Here is a 17341-nt window from a genome sequence, read left to right on the forward strand (position 1 = left end):
ATGGAGCAGCAGGTCAGATGCCCCACCATTGCTCTATAAATTCTCCTTGGAGCTACCAGAAAAAGCCGAGCGATGTGCTCGACAGCCCCATAGGGAATGAATGAAGCTGAGGTCGAGTATCCGGCTAAAAGTGCTGATTGGTGCAGATCTCAAGAGTCGGACCCCCCATTAATCAATAAGTGTCACCTATCCCGTGAATAGATGATAACTTGTCTTCACTGGAAGCCCCTTTCAGTATTAAGCACTGATCCTTGAGTGGGGACTATCTGCCTGTCGTGTTGGATTAGTTACCTTCATCCTTTGGATGGGCTACATGTATTCATCCTTATGGTCACCTCATTAATGCAAGCACTTAACAAGCCCACCCTGTGGCAGAGGTGGGCCATAAAATTGGTGATCAGTGATCAAAAATTAACATAACAGTTAAGAAAATACTGATTCCTATGGCAAACAGAGCAGTGGGGTAGGGCTCCTGCTGTAGACAGTTGCCTTATACATTGGTCTTGACTATTCTCTGGAGATGTGTATACAATTTGTTTGATTGCAAAATGAGTCAAGAACTTTATTAAAGGCAAAATTTCAGTAATTTCCTTTAATTCTTTTGTGTATTATCTAAACATATTTTTATTTTTACTTTATGGACAGGATGCACAGTGGCGACCAATCATCAGCAATCTCATGGTTACTAAATTCCAATGAAATGATCAACCATTGGCTCAATGGAAGGATTTTCTCTGAATAAAGAAAGGGAGAAGTGGTAAGATACATATATAGGTGAAGGGAGTGGGACACTGACAGAATACAGGCACAGCTATAGTATCCCATGTGCTTGATCATATCATGATCAATCACAGAAATAGTAGTTGTTCTTTGGAGACTGACAGTGAACTCTCAGAGCAGTTTAGTCTGATGAGATCAAAGCACCACAGTCCAAATGCCTTAGATAATTATTCATCACAGCATCCATTGGCAAATAGTTCCATAGTCTCACTGCTCTTACAGTAAAGAATCCCTTCTGTTTTGATGGTGAAACGTTCATTCCTCTAGACCAGGGGTGGAGAAACTCAGGCCCCCGGGCCATTTAGGCCCTCAATGACATTCTATCAGGCCCCCGGCAGATTCTTAGGGACCGCATTCTTGGGCAGGGAGGTGTATTTTGATTGCCACCAGCTCATTAATTTCTTCTTGCTCTGTTAGCACACACACTGAGTTCACTACTGAACACTGAAGGGCATGCAATGCAAGATTACGTCCTGAAACCAGTGCCAGAGTCAGGATGTTCTTTGAGGGCGAAGTTTGTACAACCCCCGAAGGATGGTATAAATATCCAAATGGCCCTTGGTAGAAAAAAGATTCCCCACCTCTGCTCTAGACAATGCGGACTATCCTCCTATCATGTCCTGAGACATGTGAACTGAGGTCCTAACCAACGTAAGTATTCCATAAAGGTAAAAAGTCTATGCCTATTGCCAAACCCCATTGCTGAACCCAAACCAGGACCAAGATTCCTGCAAGACACAGGAGACCTGCCCATGCTTGGAAAACCCAAAAGGGTGAGTAGAGTCATGACAAACCTTCTTGGATACTTTATAATAACTTCTAGACCAGTTAAAGGGAATCTGTTACCAGGCTTCTCGCACCTAATCTGAAAGCAGCATAATGTAGAGACAGAGACCCCGATTCCAGCGATGTATCACTTACTGGGCTGATTACTGCTTTATAAGCAGGAGATTATCACTGGATGACAAGTAAACCTGCTGCTAGGTAGTCCTCCATATTCATAACCCCACCCCTATCACTGATTGGCAGCTTTCTGCCTATGCACGGTGTACACAGACAGCTGCCAATCAGTGATGTAGGAGGGGTTACAGCTCAGGAGTCAGATAACTGCTAGATCTGCAGCAGATAAAAAAGGGATTTTATCAAAACTGAAGCAAGCAGGCCAGTAACTGATAAATCACTGACAGCTTTCATTTTTGACCACAAAGACACAGCGCTCATCTGTATGCTGAGATTATTTTGCAAATTTAAAAAAGTAAAGCGGTCTGGATGGAGCGCTGCTGAATACAAATGACCTTTCTGCATTCTTTTCCCGGCTGATACCATTCATGTGCGCTCCCCTCTCTCTTTGTTTCTATGAGATTATTTTGCAGTCACATATGGCACTCTTAACACATTACCTTTATTTTGAATATTCTCCACTGCCCCATCCTGCTGCTTTCCTACAACAAAAGAGGGGTGACAAACACAACACTTGAAAACAAACAAGACAGTACACTGTAACCACAGAAGTAGACAAGTGTTACATGGCAGGAGGGTTCATGCTGGGCAGCCAAAGCAATGCTCTACATGGAACTGAGAACGACTGATGGAATGGAGACAGAACAGGCACTTTTCACAATGTGATCAATCCCTTCCAAGTTTTTCGTAATCTGCAGTACAGTAATCTAGAATTATGTTGAACTATTGCAGAAATTGAGTCCTGCACAAAACTGTATTGGTTTGGACTCTCACAGCATATTTTATGTTCATTTTATTTTGGGCCGTAATCCTGAACGCATTCAAAGAAATGCGTTGCTTAAGCAGATTGGTGGAGTACCATCACTTTAATGCAAGGGTGAGATAAGAAGCAGTGACATCAGTGCTCTATATCTAGAACCAACAGCTTGGGAGTATTAACTCAGGGAGTGTGGTTTTGACAACCACTGCTGCAACTTATAAATCTTGCAGTTGCATTTCATGTATTCTATGAATGTCAGGTACTATAAAAAAGTGGACCAAAGATTATTATTTGTTACAGTTGATATTGTATAGTATATATTTTAAGCTGGACATTTACAATAAATTATTAGTATGTTTTTGCTGTACTGGAAGGGCCTGTATTATTTGGAGTAAACTTATACAGGTACTAGGATAGTAAAAAAGAGCTCTGCCACTCATTTTACTTCTCATGTGTGAATGACAATCATTTCTGACTGCTTGTATTTTCGTATGGTTAGAGTATAAGTGTTAGGATTATAGGTACCGCTATGGGGTAGAATGCAACCCCAATAGCCAACCATGCATAGTTTGGAATTAATTTCATTTAAATGACAATGAAAATTATTCTTTCTAAACAATAAGACACCTCGGGATCACACAGCATTACAGCAAAATGTTTCACCAAAATGTATTGTCTCAAAATAAAACAATTGTGACAGGGTCACTGGTGTTGTACATGATGGGAGATATGTGTCACAAAGATTGCTTTCCTGTGTGATGTGAAAGCCATAAGTGTTTTCTCCAGCATGATATGTGCTGAGAGCAATCCAATTGCTATATGGACATGGCTTTCATGGTGGGTAGGTCAGAGATGAGTGGGACGCCTACCCACCATATCTCCACCTTCAAGGTGTGGCTGGAGGGGAGTTAAATGTCCAGCCAGTTTTTTTCTGTCTATGTGTGTGGAGGAAAGCAAACCTCCAGATTGCTAGCTCCTGCAAGAGCTGCCGTATGGACCTGGGCAGGACGGTGTATGAACTGGTTTTTTGGGGGTATATGAGGCAATAAACCACCGAGAGACTTTAACCACCTGTGTGCCTGAGTCTACCTCGAGGAGCAGTTAAGCCTGTTAACCTCTCACACAATGAACAAATCACAACTCGTGACTATTTTCTTAGATTGTCCCTCCATCTTAACCATTTACCATCTACCTTTTATGTATAATTTTCTGTGGTATTTTACTTACATAAATAAATAAAAAATATAAAAATATAGAGATCCATCTATTCCCCAACAAGAAGATGTTTGGAGAAAAATGAAATCCAACATACATGATATTCCAATCTGCTGAGACACTTCAATGGGTCCAAATTAATATATATATACATATATAGTATATATGGGGGCTGGTGGAACATTTGCTTTTAGTGCTAAATGCCAAAAGACAATGTCACCAAGCCACTCTGCCGTATCCAAAGTCTTTAGATACAGGATTAAGCTCCAGGTGTACAAAAGTCTAATTACTGCTCTGGATTCCTGACAACTATCAGGGCACTTATGAAATCAAATAGGGAAGGCACCTAGACTTCCAAACATTTGCTAATGTAGCCCTCATATCTGTACCTCGTCATTAGATGTCACAGGTGACACGAAGAACTGTCTTGAAAAGAGTCAATTGACTTTGACTTGACCACCACACAAGCAGTGGCCAGCAAGCAGTTGAGATCAAATATAAAAATGCCCTTGTGTCATCATTTTGTCAGGGCAAGTTTCTCAAATTTCTTTTTGTAATAAAGCTACGGATGACCCCCAAATACCGGCAAAGCAAATAATGATGAGACGTGGTCTTCATCTGCATAGCTTACTCAAGTCTAGATAGTTTGTCTAGAGCGGACAGATTGAGTAGAATGTGTTCCAAGGCTTTGTAGACCTATTTCTGCGAGCACTAAGGTAAATTTGACAATGCCCTGATTTGGTGCTATTTCTAATTTCTGGACTTCAATATTTTTTAGAATTTTTAAAAGAGTCAAGTCAAATATGTATAGAATTGTTCCATACACAAACACAAAGGAACACATAGAAAAAAAACAATTAAACGAATATATCAATAAAGTTTTTTTTTTTTTGCTTTTTACCTCCAACAAAACAGAGCAAGAAAAGATATCAGGCTCTTTAGACCATGTGCACACGTTGAGTATTTGGTGTTTTTTTTTTTACCTCCATATTTTGTAGGCCAAAGCCAGGAATTGGTTAAAAATGCAGAAGTGGTGACGTGCTTCTATTAGACTTTTCCTCTGACTGACTGTTCCATTCCTGGTTTTGGTTTACAAATTCTTAGGTAAAAAACTCACCAAATACTCAACATGTGAATGTTGCCTCACTCTCTCTCTCTGGATCCACTATTGTAGCTACTACATCTTCTAATGAACCAGATGACTCTAATGTGTAGAAAACTTGGCAATCAGGTAAATGTTGTAAGCAGATAATTTTATTTTGTGCAGACAATCGAAAAATAAAAAAAAATGTTTTGGTCCTACAATGACCTTTATCAGTCTGACAGATTGTATTGTGCATGGGGTTACAGGCAGAAACGAACGCTCAGGATATGCAGCACATTTACCTGAGTGCCAAGTTTTCTACAAGATTTACATGGGAGAGGATCCTACTTGGGCACCATCCACAGGAGTGCCGTAATTACCATTTTTTATCTAATTTATTGTGTGTCTGGTCAACCATCATCAAAAATCCAGCACAAGTAAATTAATGGGGCACATCCGTATAGGCAATAATGATTTTGGTGAACTGGTCGAGATTGGTTGTGGACCGGTAGACCCAAAAAGTCCACTTCCATGAAAGGTAGAAGTTGTATCCAAGCTCTACTGGCCCAAAGACTCTTCTGCCACATAAGTAGGGAGTCCCAGAAAACTCAAGTTGTACTTCTCACCACCAATTTATATATACATGCATTGGTTTTTTTTTTCCGAGTACATTGGTCTACAACCCATATGTTCAACATTTCTTGCAAAACGTCTACAGGACACTTCACAACAGCTGGAGGCAAAAGTTTGGGGACTATTGCTCAAGGGAATGTAACGTGGTCTTTTCCGATGGTTAGTTTTGTCATGCGATGTTCCTCTAACTACATACTTCATTTAATTTTTTAGTTTTCACTCTCATCCACTCAATGTCCAATGAAGCATTCAGTTAAAAGTCTGCCATGATGCCATGTAGATGCCATGTACCGGTAGATCTTCTCTACCGCCAGAAATTCAGGTCAGCGCTGAAGCATGGAGATGTCTACATATTGTATTCTACATGGATTTATGATAACTAATAAGGTAACTCAGACTGTGAAATTTACCTTTCTTGTCTTTCTTCTCTTCCTCTTCTCCACCAGCTCCAAGCAAGGTGAAAATGATCCCGGTCTGTGAGTTTACACCAACAGCTGTCACCACCATCCTGCCAGACCCCTCCATGACATGGGTACCTGCCAACACATGACTCATGATGAGTACTGCAACTAGACAGCAGGGACAGATCTTCATCCCTCTCCTGCCTGGTTCAACTGAGGTCTTGACGTTACGAATTACAGCACAGATCACATTACGAGCTTTGCCAAAGTGCCTGCAGTCCAATTATGCTTAATATGCCAGGGCTGTTATAAGGGAGGAAGAAAGAGGTGAACGTGAGCCAGTCACTGGGGTTCCTGCTGTGTCCACCTGCTGTCTGGGTCTATCTGCTGCCATTATCTACAAAATTAAGCCTTTGGCTTTTGCAATGTTTAATATGCCATTCTGGCTTATTGAATAAGGGAAAGTAACAGTAAATATAAAAATTGTCACTTCGCTTTTAGCAATCAGCGCGATTCAACAAAAATCATAATACCTCTATTTACTCGGTGCAGTAAATTACAAGCAATCCCATATGGGAAAGGTAATTGTGACCCTGTTCAAGGACGGAGACTTTGAAATATTTTGCGAAATTAACTCCTGCCTCTTATGAATGTATGATTCCAGAAAAGTGCACTTTTAAAGATGTCTTTCACCTTCAACAGCTTTAAAAAATAGGAATTGTCACGTTTCGAAATTCAATTTCGACTTCCGTATTAGGAAATGATGAGTTAGTAGAGGAGGCTTCCAGAGCCTACAGTGGGGAAAATAAGTATTTGATACACTGCTGATTTTTAAAGTTTTCCCATCTACAAGGAATGGAGAGGTCTGTAATTTTTAACGTAGGTACACTTCAACTGTGACAGACAGAATCTAAACAAATAAAACCAGAAAATCACATTGTAATGATTTTTACATTATTTGCATTTTATTGCATGAAATAAGTATTTGATACAACTGGAGGGATCTGTAACTCAATGTTGCCCAGTGGCAGCCCTGCAACTGAAAGATCTGGAGAAGATCTGTATGGAGGAGTGGGCCAAAATCCCTGCTGCACTGTGTGCAAACCTGGTCAAGATCTCCAGATAACGTCTGACCTCTGTAACTGCAAACAAAGGTTTCTCTACCAAATATTAAGTTCTGTTTTTCTATTGTATCAAATGCTTATGTCCTGCAATAAAATGCAATTTAATTATTTAAAATCATACAATATGATTTTCTGAATTTTATTTTTAGATTCTGTCTCTCGCAGGTGAAGATAAAAATTACAGACCTCTCCATTCTTTGTTGGTGGGAAAACTTGCAAAATCTGCAATGCATCATGTACTTATTTCACCAACTGTATCTACTAGATTGAGGGCAGGGTGGTTACTATCTCTCCCTCTAGAGAAAATCGGATAAAGGCATATTATATCAGTAGGAATTTCTTAATATCTTCTGTAATGGTACTACCAAGGTGTTGAACCATTTCTGCCAGATTTCTAGACTGGTAATAGGTGAACACCCAGGGGTACGAGCATGACACTCTTTGATCAGTTTGTCATTGGTGGGGGGGAGGATATCTACCAAAATGAGATTGTCCAAAATGGCCAACCTATTTTAGGCTTTTCGTTATCCAAGGTGGAGCAAGATGTGCCAACTTAGCAACTCCACCCAAATTGCTTGGTGCAGGTGTTTGAGTAAAAGGTGTTATCCTAGAAAATCTACCCTGGCAGCTATCTATTCTTTCTAAATAATTTTCAGTCTGTTAGATAAGGTCTTACGTCCTCACCAGAAAGCAGCATTGGGTCTTTCTCTACAGACTTGCGCACGTGGTCTGATTCTCCTGTCAACGAACTTTCATCAATTTTAAGATCGTTTCCCTGGATCAGAACTCCATCTGCGGGCAGCAGGTCGCCTGCAAAAAATATTACAAAATTAATGAAGTTCATCTTCTTCTGCAATATTAATGCCGTTCTCGAGCAATGATCTGAATACATGTGTGAGTCACTACCGTAGGAGGTCACAAAAGAGGCGAAACGTTACTCGGGAATTATCACTTTTACATCAGAAAACTTTATCTTGAGTGATTTTTTCACTGAGCTCAAGAGGCATAAGAAAGCAATTGGAAAACCAGGAGGAAACATATTGTATAGAAGAATTCATCCTTGTGGGACATAATCACCATATTTGATCTGGGCGATGTCTCCCACAATGAGCTCAGCCACGGGAATCTGAATGACTTGTGCATTTCTGATGACGGAGAATCTTTGCTCTTGCTCGATGCGACTCTGCAGTCCCCGGAACTGTTTCTCCTTACTCCAGTCATTGAAGGCCGTCACCCACACCACGCATATCACAGATAACAATATGGCAGCTCCCTCTATCCACCCGGCTTCTGACTCTCCTTCATCATGGCCCCCGCCTTGCACATTTCCACAGTCTGTGAGAGAGACAAAGATAAAACATGTTTAAACATATTTTAAGCGAGTATTCTCAATCAGAGAACAGGGCCAAGACTGATCAGTCCCGAGCACCCCTAGAGCTTTGGGATTGGGCTAATTTCAGATAAAGACATGAGTCTCCTGCTGTGTAGCCTAGCCTAGAATTGGGTTCATGACTGAGAAGAGACACTGTGTAGAGGTGTAGAGCAGAAGATCATTCATCACTGATCCAGGGCGGGTGGAAGAGGAATGAGTGTGACCTTAGGATTGAGGGATAACAAATGAATGGCAGTGGTTTCCCTGCAAGGGAATGACGAATGTTTGGTAATCTGGAACCGCCCAATTATTATTGGCTTGACAAAGTATGAGGACTTTTAAGCAAATTGTTGAAGAAGGACTCAACGCAGATCCTGCCCCCGTGAGCATGGCTCTCAACACACACCATTGGAGCACTATTATTCCACTGAAAGGAAATTGCAAAGAATTCCCATCTGTTTACAAACTGTGCTTCATTGGAGTGTAACTGCCAAGCTCAGTGCCTCTACTGAGTATCAGCATCAAGCCGAGTTTGTTGTCTCCTCAGACCACCTGGACCCCATTCTCAAGCTTGGGTCCAACCCATACCCATAACCTGCATTTCATGCAGACCTGCCCTGACTTACACATCAGTTTGCTTTATTCTCTTAAAATAAAGCCTGATTGGGTGTAGTTCTTTCAGCAAGGTACACACAGTAGCATGGGCACCCCCTATCAAAATTACTATTATTGTGAACAGTTAAGCAAATTGAAGATGAAATGTTCTCTAAAAAGCCTAAAGTTAAAGATGGCTCATTCCTTTACATTTTAGGCAAACAAAAAATATATATTTTCATATTTTACATTTTAAGGAAAATGGGCCAATGCAAAAGTTGGTGTACCCTGCATGGTTAGTACCTAGTCGCACCACCTTTTGAAAGTATCAGAGCTTGTAAATGCTTTTTGTAGCCAGACAAGAGTCTTTTAATATTTGTTTGAGGGATTTTCATCCATTCTTCCCTGGAAAATTCTTCCAATTCTGTGAGATTCCTGGGTCATCTTGTATACACTGCTGTTTTGAAGTCTATCCTCAAATTTTCAATGTTGTTCAGATCAGGGGACTGTGAGGGCCACTGTAAAACCTTCAGCTTGCGTCTTTTGAGGTCGTCTATTGTGGATTTTGACGTGTGTTTATGATTATCCATTTGTAGAAGCCATACTCTTTTCAACTTCAGCTTTTTACAGATGGTGTTATGATTGCACCAAGAATTTGTTGAAATTTCATTGAATCCATTCTTCCCTCTAGCTGTGAAATGTTCCCTGTGCCATTGGTTGCTACACAACCCCAAAAAATGACCGAAAAAGCAAAGCAAAATACAATTTAGGAAAAAAAAATCATCAGTGTTTTCTGAAGTGTATTCTGATTGTAAAACTCAGTGACCATACCCCAAAGCTGATTTTCTTATTTTTAGCCTAAGGGCTTTTAAAACATCCTTTAAGCCCAGGCTGAGTAAATGATTATGTGGCACCACCATACTGTCTTTAGCGTGATACCACTGGAAACAGAGGTATCACTTGAAGCTCCCAATGCCAAGGCCCTCCCATCTACATTATGTTATTTTATTACTGGGGTTATGTTAAAAAAAGGGTCTGTGACCTCTTTACGGCCAAAGGCGCTACTGCTACCTCTGCTCTTTACCCCCAAAGCTAAAGCCATGACCAGATATCCACGGGAGCATGGAGTTCCAACAGCGTGTGTCACCCGCTAGACACCCACCACCACTATAGAGGGTCTATCATTACATAAGCCGAGCCTGTATACAGGAGCGTTTAAGCGCCAGAACGATAATGCAGGTTGGAGATTCCACAACGAACGTCGTCGGTGTGAGCATATGTGCGTGCCTTATTGATGTAGCGCTGCTCACGGTATGTAGGTTTGTAGGTCAAGCAAAATAATAAGTTCTGAAGCGCTGAGAATTTAACACTTTATTACGGAGGAGGCATATCTTGCTGAGCTTGCAGTTGTTTGTTCTATTTCATGTTATTCTTTATTCTTTAATGAGCATCCAAATGGCAAAACCGCACACGTTCCTGTACGAGCAGTAAAAAGGAGGAATATCCCTGCTTCGCTGTGCAACGACCCTGAAAAATGACAATGTAAAAACTGGAAATCTGGACTTTAGGCATTAACTATATCAGGTGGGAATGGATGTAGAAGAAGCTGCCGCACTGACCACTGTGAACCCAACGATCGTGATGGGCCTTTCTATAGATTTTGCATTGGGACCCAATGGCTTCAGGTGTCTTCCAATGCACTATGAGGTTTATGTAAAGTAAGTAGAGAATTATCATCTACTGGACAAGGGTACACTTACTTTGGTACAGTATTGGAGCCAATTACTACATGCAGCCCCGTTATAAAATACACTGATAAGTCAACTAATTTTCCTTTGTATTTATTTACAGGCAGCAGGAAAATAAAGGAGAAAATCTAAACTGAAGAGGAGCCTGACCACTGACCAAAAATAGTCCCTTGGAAAAGGGCAATTTTGAGTGTTTTAATAACTCAACAGGTTAACAGTTTCAAAAATTCAATTTTTAAATGTCTCCAAAACTAAGCTTACACTGAGCACCACATCAACCAGATCCTAGCAGTAAGTACTCAATTACCTTTTAGCGCCTCCACAGGAGAACTAAAGCACTACATGGTCCATGTAATATTTTGATGTAATGGTCCTCCAAAGAGCTGTTCTTTGTTTAATATAGATGGTATAACATGGTGGGATGGAGAACATTGACATAGCTCAAGGCCACCCTTGATTAGCTAGTACATGACCAAAATGGATATTGACCCAGCATTCGGGAGGACTTTGGTCTTTAAGATTACAATATCAACTACCATACATCCTCTCATCAGTTGGAAACTACTGCAAACAAAACATGGTAATAGAGAGTAAATTATCCTGCAGTGTCTCCACAGAAGACCTAAAGCATTACATGGTCAATGTAATGTATGTATGTTGTGGGCCTCCAAAGAGCTGTTCTTAATTAACCACAGATGTTATTGGGATGGCGCACGTTGGAATAGATGAAGGCCACCCTAGTACATGTCCAAAATGGACATTGGACAAGCATGTCAAAGGATGTTGGTTTTAGTAAAAAATACATTTTTCAAAGGCAAGGATATTTTTCATCAAAGCTCCATCTGGCCATCACTCGCTGAATCAATATCCACCTCTTTATTTCTTAATATGTTTTGCATTTCCACATGATTGCTTAGAGTCATCTACAGTAGATCCCACAAGTCAACAATGTCAATATGTTTTGCGTTTACTAGGTAAGGGAACAGAGCTGATTAGTTGATGAGCCAAGGGGACTGCTATATAAAGCTTCTTTTGAGAAGAGGAACTATTGGACCTACCATAGACAAACAAGACTGAAGGGGGTCAATAATGATTAGTATATGCATTGTCTTACATCCTCTCTCCTGCTGGCAGTAGATAATGTTAAGGTTTGAACATATCACCCATGTCACTTCAATATCTGAGAATCTAATAGAATTAGGAATTAATAAACTTGTCAATTGGGGTTAAATACTGGGTCACCTGAATTTATATCTATAAAGTCAAATAGATCTATGGGCAATTAGACAATAATTTGAGATCCACCATCATTAACTATGATCCATTGGTTGAACAGTTTGATGGACTATAGATTGGGCATGTCCTTGGATCTCTTAACACTTTTGTAATGGAGACCTGTCTGATACTGGGGATCGTTCTGTTGCATTACTGAAACCAAAAAGAAAGACTTTGTTTACAGATACACAATTCGCAGCTGGGAACGATACAGCTGAGCATAAACCATTGTAGAGCAAACGATTAGCCTATATAATGTGGAAACTTACTCTACGTTATGCCTTCTACAGGAGCTTTGGTGGAAATTTTGGTGGTAGGCTGCCTAGAGATAAGCATTCTATGGGACGAGTTTGGGTGGTGCATATAGGAGATCTTCGAATACAAGGCGTCTTGGTAAGGTTTGATGTACGGGCAGCTTAGCACATCTGTCAGTACTGATTCAGTCTGTTAATCCTGCATTGGGAGCAAAACTCTGTGAAGCAGCTCTTGACAAGTGTCAAACAATATGTTTGATATATCAGAGCTGAAGTGGTAATTCTATATTATAGAAGCTCTAAATAAGAAATCTTTACTCCAGGTATTCATAGCCTCGTAAGGAGATGCCTACACCAGACAATACAGGATGTTCTTCAGCTCAGAACTATGGCAAGCACTTGAGGAGCTAAAAATACTTAGAGCCAAGAGAAGCATTTTAAATCCTAAGAGCATAAAAAATGAAAAGCATGTTACCATTTCTCCTTCTCCTACTTTGGCATGATACTCACCAATATATATAGAAAATCCCATAGATATTAGGTAACTTTAAAGTGCAGAAGATGAAAGAGTCAAGGCACCTTAATGAAATTAGTCAACATAGACCTGGAGAATAGGAGAATGGAGCTCTTGGAGATGGCCAAGGTTGGTCCTATCGCATTTGCTATTGGATGGCAAGAACCTGAGAAAGAGTCCCCTCTCTAGAAGAACTGCGTTTTTAGGACACTGGGTTTTTATGTGGATTTTGGAGATGATTATGCTCAGCATCAAATACTGTCTCAATCACTTTGTATTTTAATGAGAAAACACACTTATAGGGTATGTTCACACTGACATTTCTATAAGAGGTTTTGGAGCAGAAACTCTCCAAATCCTCTTGTAGATTATGTGCACACAGAGGATTTTTTTTAGAAGTTTTTTGAGTAAAAACTGAGTGGAAACTCTCCAAATCCTTTTAAAAAATGCACAATGTCTCAAAAACTTGAAGGCTCTGCTTAATTTCTGCTCCAAAAACTCATCAAAAAGACTCTGCACATAGCCCAAATAAGGCAAAACTCCTTAAAAATTTGAGGTTCTGCTCTGAAAACTCTGCAAAAAAGACTCAATGGGTATTTTGCACTCAAAGTTTTTCAAGGAGTTTTGGAAGGTGAAACTGTGCAAAAACTCTCCAAATCTCAAAACATCTAAAAAATGTAGAATTTCTGCTCAGAAACCCTGGAGTGGTTAAAATAAGTGACATCCTCATTATTTAGGCATCTTCCACTTGGAAGTTATCTGCTCTACAAACTTACAGCATGGAACAAAATATGACGCAAGAATGATAGCAAAGTAGCCTGCAAAGCTTGGGAAAACTCGGCTGCTGCGCCTGTGTCTAAATGACGCTGTGTGCACATACCCTTATAGCGTACATGATGCTGTTTTTTTCCACATGGAAAGAGAAGAAGCATTTACCGTAAATTGTTTGGTCATTTCTAACAACAATAGAAATGCTCCAAATTTGAACACTGAATCAATAGAAACAGAAAAATGACATGCCAAAGACCATGTAAAAAAAAAGACACCAAAAATCATATTAAAAACCTTCTTTGTTTATTGTGGTTTTTGAACGTAGTTTGCTCAGTGTGAATAGAGGTAGAACAAAATGTCCGACAAATTGCTGGAAAAAAAACCCCAAACGCTTATTGTTTTACATTCGTTTTAAACAAGACGTTTTTAGCCATAAAAATCCACTTCACTTACTTTCACTCTGTTCTCCTGGTGGTGCATAGAATGAAAGGCCCAGGGAGACAATGGCAGCAATTTCTAAGATGATGAGAGTCACGTCCTGGAGGGCTTCCCAAACTAACTGCAGGAAGGTTTTGGGCTTTTTGGGAGGTATGAAATTCACACCATATATTTGTCTTCTCTTCTCAAAGTCTGCTACATTCTCAGACAAACCTGAAAGTTAAAGGGAAACAAAGAAGAGTCATAAGTCAACAGAGTCTTCGATAAATGGACAAAGTAAAAATAAATTATAACTCTCCATAACAAATTTCCCGCGAAACAACATTGTAGGCTCATCTGCAATGAAAGTAATCTGAAGCAGAACCCCGATATCATGCTGCTTCACAATCTCGTCCCCATACTTCACACTGAAGATCTCTGTGCTCAGGTTGGCTCCTGTGTGGGAGCACAAGCCCAGCACCAGATCACCGGGAGGTCAGAGCATCATCTCCTATTATGTTATGTGCTTTGTGAAGACATGGCTTATTCCCCCAAAGCTGAGGGTGCAAATATATGCGAGAGAGGTCAGGAAGAATTGAGGTCTCACACTAGTATTTTCAAGACTTGATTCCCCACTAATACATTAACAGCATGTCCTTTGCTCTGTTCTTGTTGCTAAAGGGATATTTTGTGTTGAAGAATAGATGAAAGTAGAAGCCAAAAGGAAAGGTAAGAGCCCAGAAGTATCAAGACTTCTGTCTGTCCTCCACTGTGGAAAATCACAACTTCTACTAAGAAAGTCCCTATCCATCATCTCCATCCATGGTACTAATAAGGTACAAGTACTAATGATGAAGATTCATTATCCTTTGTCTCATTTCGGAGTTCAAATATTTCTCTTTTTTATGTTCCTGATGTGATTTTGTTTGTAGCTACGATGGTTCTCTTGATTATCAAGTATTGCTACCAGAAATAGGAGAATGAACGGTGGAAAAAAGGAAAAGAACTGAGGAGAGAAAGGTAAAGGAGAGAGAATCAGATGAAGAAGGAGCAGAAGAAGAAAGCTAGAGAGAGAAAGGTAAAAAAGAGAAGATTCAGAAGAATGAGCAGAAGAAAAAGGTCTAGAAATATAGAAAGGTCCAGATGAAGGAGAAGACGGGTGGAGAGGAAAAAGAAAATTGTTAATGAGACAGAAGAATCAGAAGAAGAATGAACAGAAAAAAAGAGAAATCTTAAGAAGAATTAAAAGAATGGTGAAGGGCAAAGAAGAATCAGAAAACGAAGAAGTAAGGTGGAGAAGAAAGAAAAAGGGGAAGAAGGAAAAGGAGGGTGGAGAAGAAGGAAAGGAAGATGAAGGAGAGAGGAGAATTAGAAGAATGATCACATGAAGAATGGTGGAGAAGGAGAGAAAGATGGAGAAGATGGAGAGAATAGTGAAGGAAAAACAGATGAAGAATTAGTCAATAGCACTTTCTTGTGTGAAGTATCCACAATCAGTGGTGGTTTGGGGAGCCATGTCATCTGCTGGTGTAGGTCCACTATGTTTTATCAATACCAAAGTCATTACAGCCGTCTACCAGGAAATTTTAGAGCACTTCATGCTTCCCTCTGCCGACAATCTTGTTGGAGATGGAAGTGTCAATCTCCAGCAGGACTTGGCACCTGTCCACACTGCCAAAAGTACCAATACCTGGTGTAAAAACAACAGTATCACTGTGCTTGATTGGCAGCAAACTCGCCTGACCTTAACACCATAGAGAATCTATGGAGCATTGTCAAGAGGAAGATGAGACACCAGACCCAACAATGCAGACAAGCTGAAGGCTGCTATCACAGCAACCTGGGCTTCCATAGCACCTCAGCAGCGCCACAGGCTGATCGCCTCCATGCCACGCCGCATTGATGCAGTAATTGATGTAAAAGGAGCCCCGACCACGTATTGAGTGCATTTACTGAACATACATTTCAGTAGGTCAACATTCCGGATTTTAAAATAATTTTTCAGGATGGTGTTAAAAAGTATACTAATTTACTGTGGGTTTAAATTGGCTGTAAGCCATAATCCTCAACATTAACAGAAATAAACATTTGAAATAGATCACTCTGTGTGTAATGACTATATACTGTATAATATATGAGTTTCACTTTTTGTATTGAAGAACTGAAATAAATCAACTTTTTAATGATATTCTATTCTTTTGAGATGCACCTGTATATCATTTTTCCTCCACAATAGGACTCATTTTTGGGGACTAAATTATAAGATGAGGAATATTGTCTAGAGTTAGATTAATTATTATTTTTTTTTTTAGAAATCATGCCACCCTTGCACGGCTGTCTTCATTAGCATTGACTTCAATGGTATTTTGCAAAATCTGTCATAGCCCGTGGACCAGTGTGGCATTGTTTCTGGCTAATAGACCTTTTTTTACCAATTCTGTCATCTTAGTGTATTTTAAAAACTCAAAAACATTGCAAGACCCATAAATGCAATCCTGTTGATGAATAGGTAGGGCTTTCAAGTCCCTAGAAATCAGTAAGAAATGCTTGTGGTCTCTGGTATATCCGGCGGTGCGGAGACACAAGATACATCATCCAACAGAAAGAAGACTTTCATAAAAAGCAGAAGAATGATCATCCTCCCTTGATGGTTGTAGTCTCTAATTATATCAGTGCCGCTGATGGTCCGTAGAATCAGGACATCACTGACCCGGATGTCCTCATGACATGAAGATTTACAATGCCTTTATACAACTAGACACTTTCATATACACAGTGATTCATGCCGCCAATCACCCTGTCTGACAGCATCATATCCCTCCACGCCATGTCTCCATTGCTCTACACAGAGGCCATGCGACTCATTAACCAAATCCAATATCATTTGTATCAGAACAGTCAATAAATCTGTGTTCTCTGCAAATAATTAAAATGCAGTCTTTAAGAACGGTCTTTATCTACTGTATATCTATCTACATTATATGGACAAAAGTATGTGCCCCCTACAGGAGCTTTTGAAATCTCTCATCCTACATCCATAGACATTAATATGGAGTTGGCCCCTCTGCAGATATAATGGCTCCCGCTCTTCTAGGAAGGATTTCTACAAGATTTTGAAGGCATCCATGGAATTTTTTTGCCCTATCATTTATGAGGTCAAACACTGATGTTGAGAAGAGGCCTTAGAATAGAAAACGGCCTTCCCCAAACTGTTCCCACAAATCTGGATGCTATAATTATCCACAATGTGTTGCGTTCCACAATTAAGATTTTCCTTCACAGTAACTAAGGGGTCATGACGGACCCCTGAAAAGCAAACTCAAAGTATTATCCCTCAATTATTCGGCATGTAACTTATGCACATCCTCCATAGATTACACTATACTACATAGCTTGTCATCAGAAAAAAACATTATAAATCCCATCATTTATATGAATA

General features: G+C 40.0%; 1 protein-coding gene across 7 annotated transcripts in view; it reads right to left on the reverse strand.

The window, feature by feature from the left end:
* Positions 1-17341, reverse strand: part of ATP2B3 (ATPase plasma membrane Ca2+ transporting 3) — a 315248-nt gene that overhangs the window by 57786 nt on the left and 240121 nt on the right. For 4 of the 7 annotated variants that reach the window (XM_069748301.1, XM_069748304.1, XM_069748306.1 and 1 more), the window contains 4 exons: positions 13939-14136; positions 8035-8292; positions 7642-7767; positions 5843-5968 (listed from right to left, as the gene is read on the reverse strand). In XM_069748301.1, coding sequence (XP_069604402.1) covers positions 5843-5968; positions 7642-7767; positions 8035-8292; positions 13939-14136 — 708 coding nt within the window. Of the gene's footprint in view, positions 1-2180; positions 2223-5842; positions 5969-7641; positions 7768-8034; positions 8293-13938; positions 14137-17341 lie in introns of all 7 variants that reach the window. The other 3 variants (XM_069748300.1, XM_069748303.1, XM_069748307.1) reach the window with 1 other exon arrangement.

This window comes from Ranitomeya imitator, chromosome 2 (assembly GCF_032444005.1).
Source record: "Ranitomeya imitator isolate aRanImi1 chromosome 2, aRanImi1.pri, whole genome shotgun sequence".
NCBI lineage: Eukaryota > Metazoa > Chordata > Amphibia > Anura > Dendrobatidae > Ranitomeya > Ranitomeya imitator.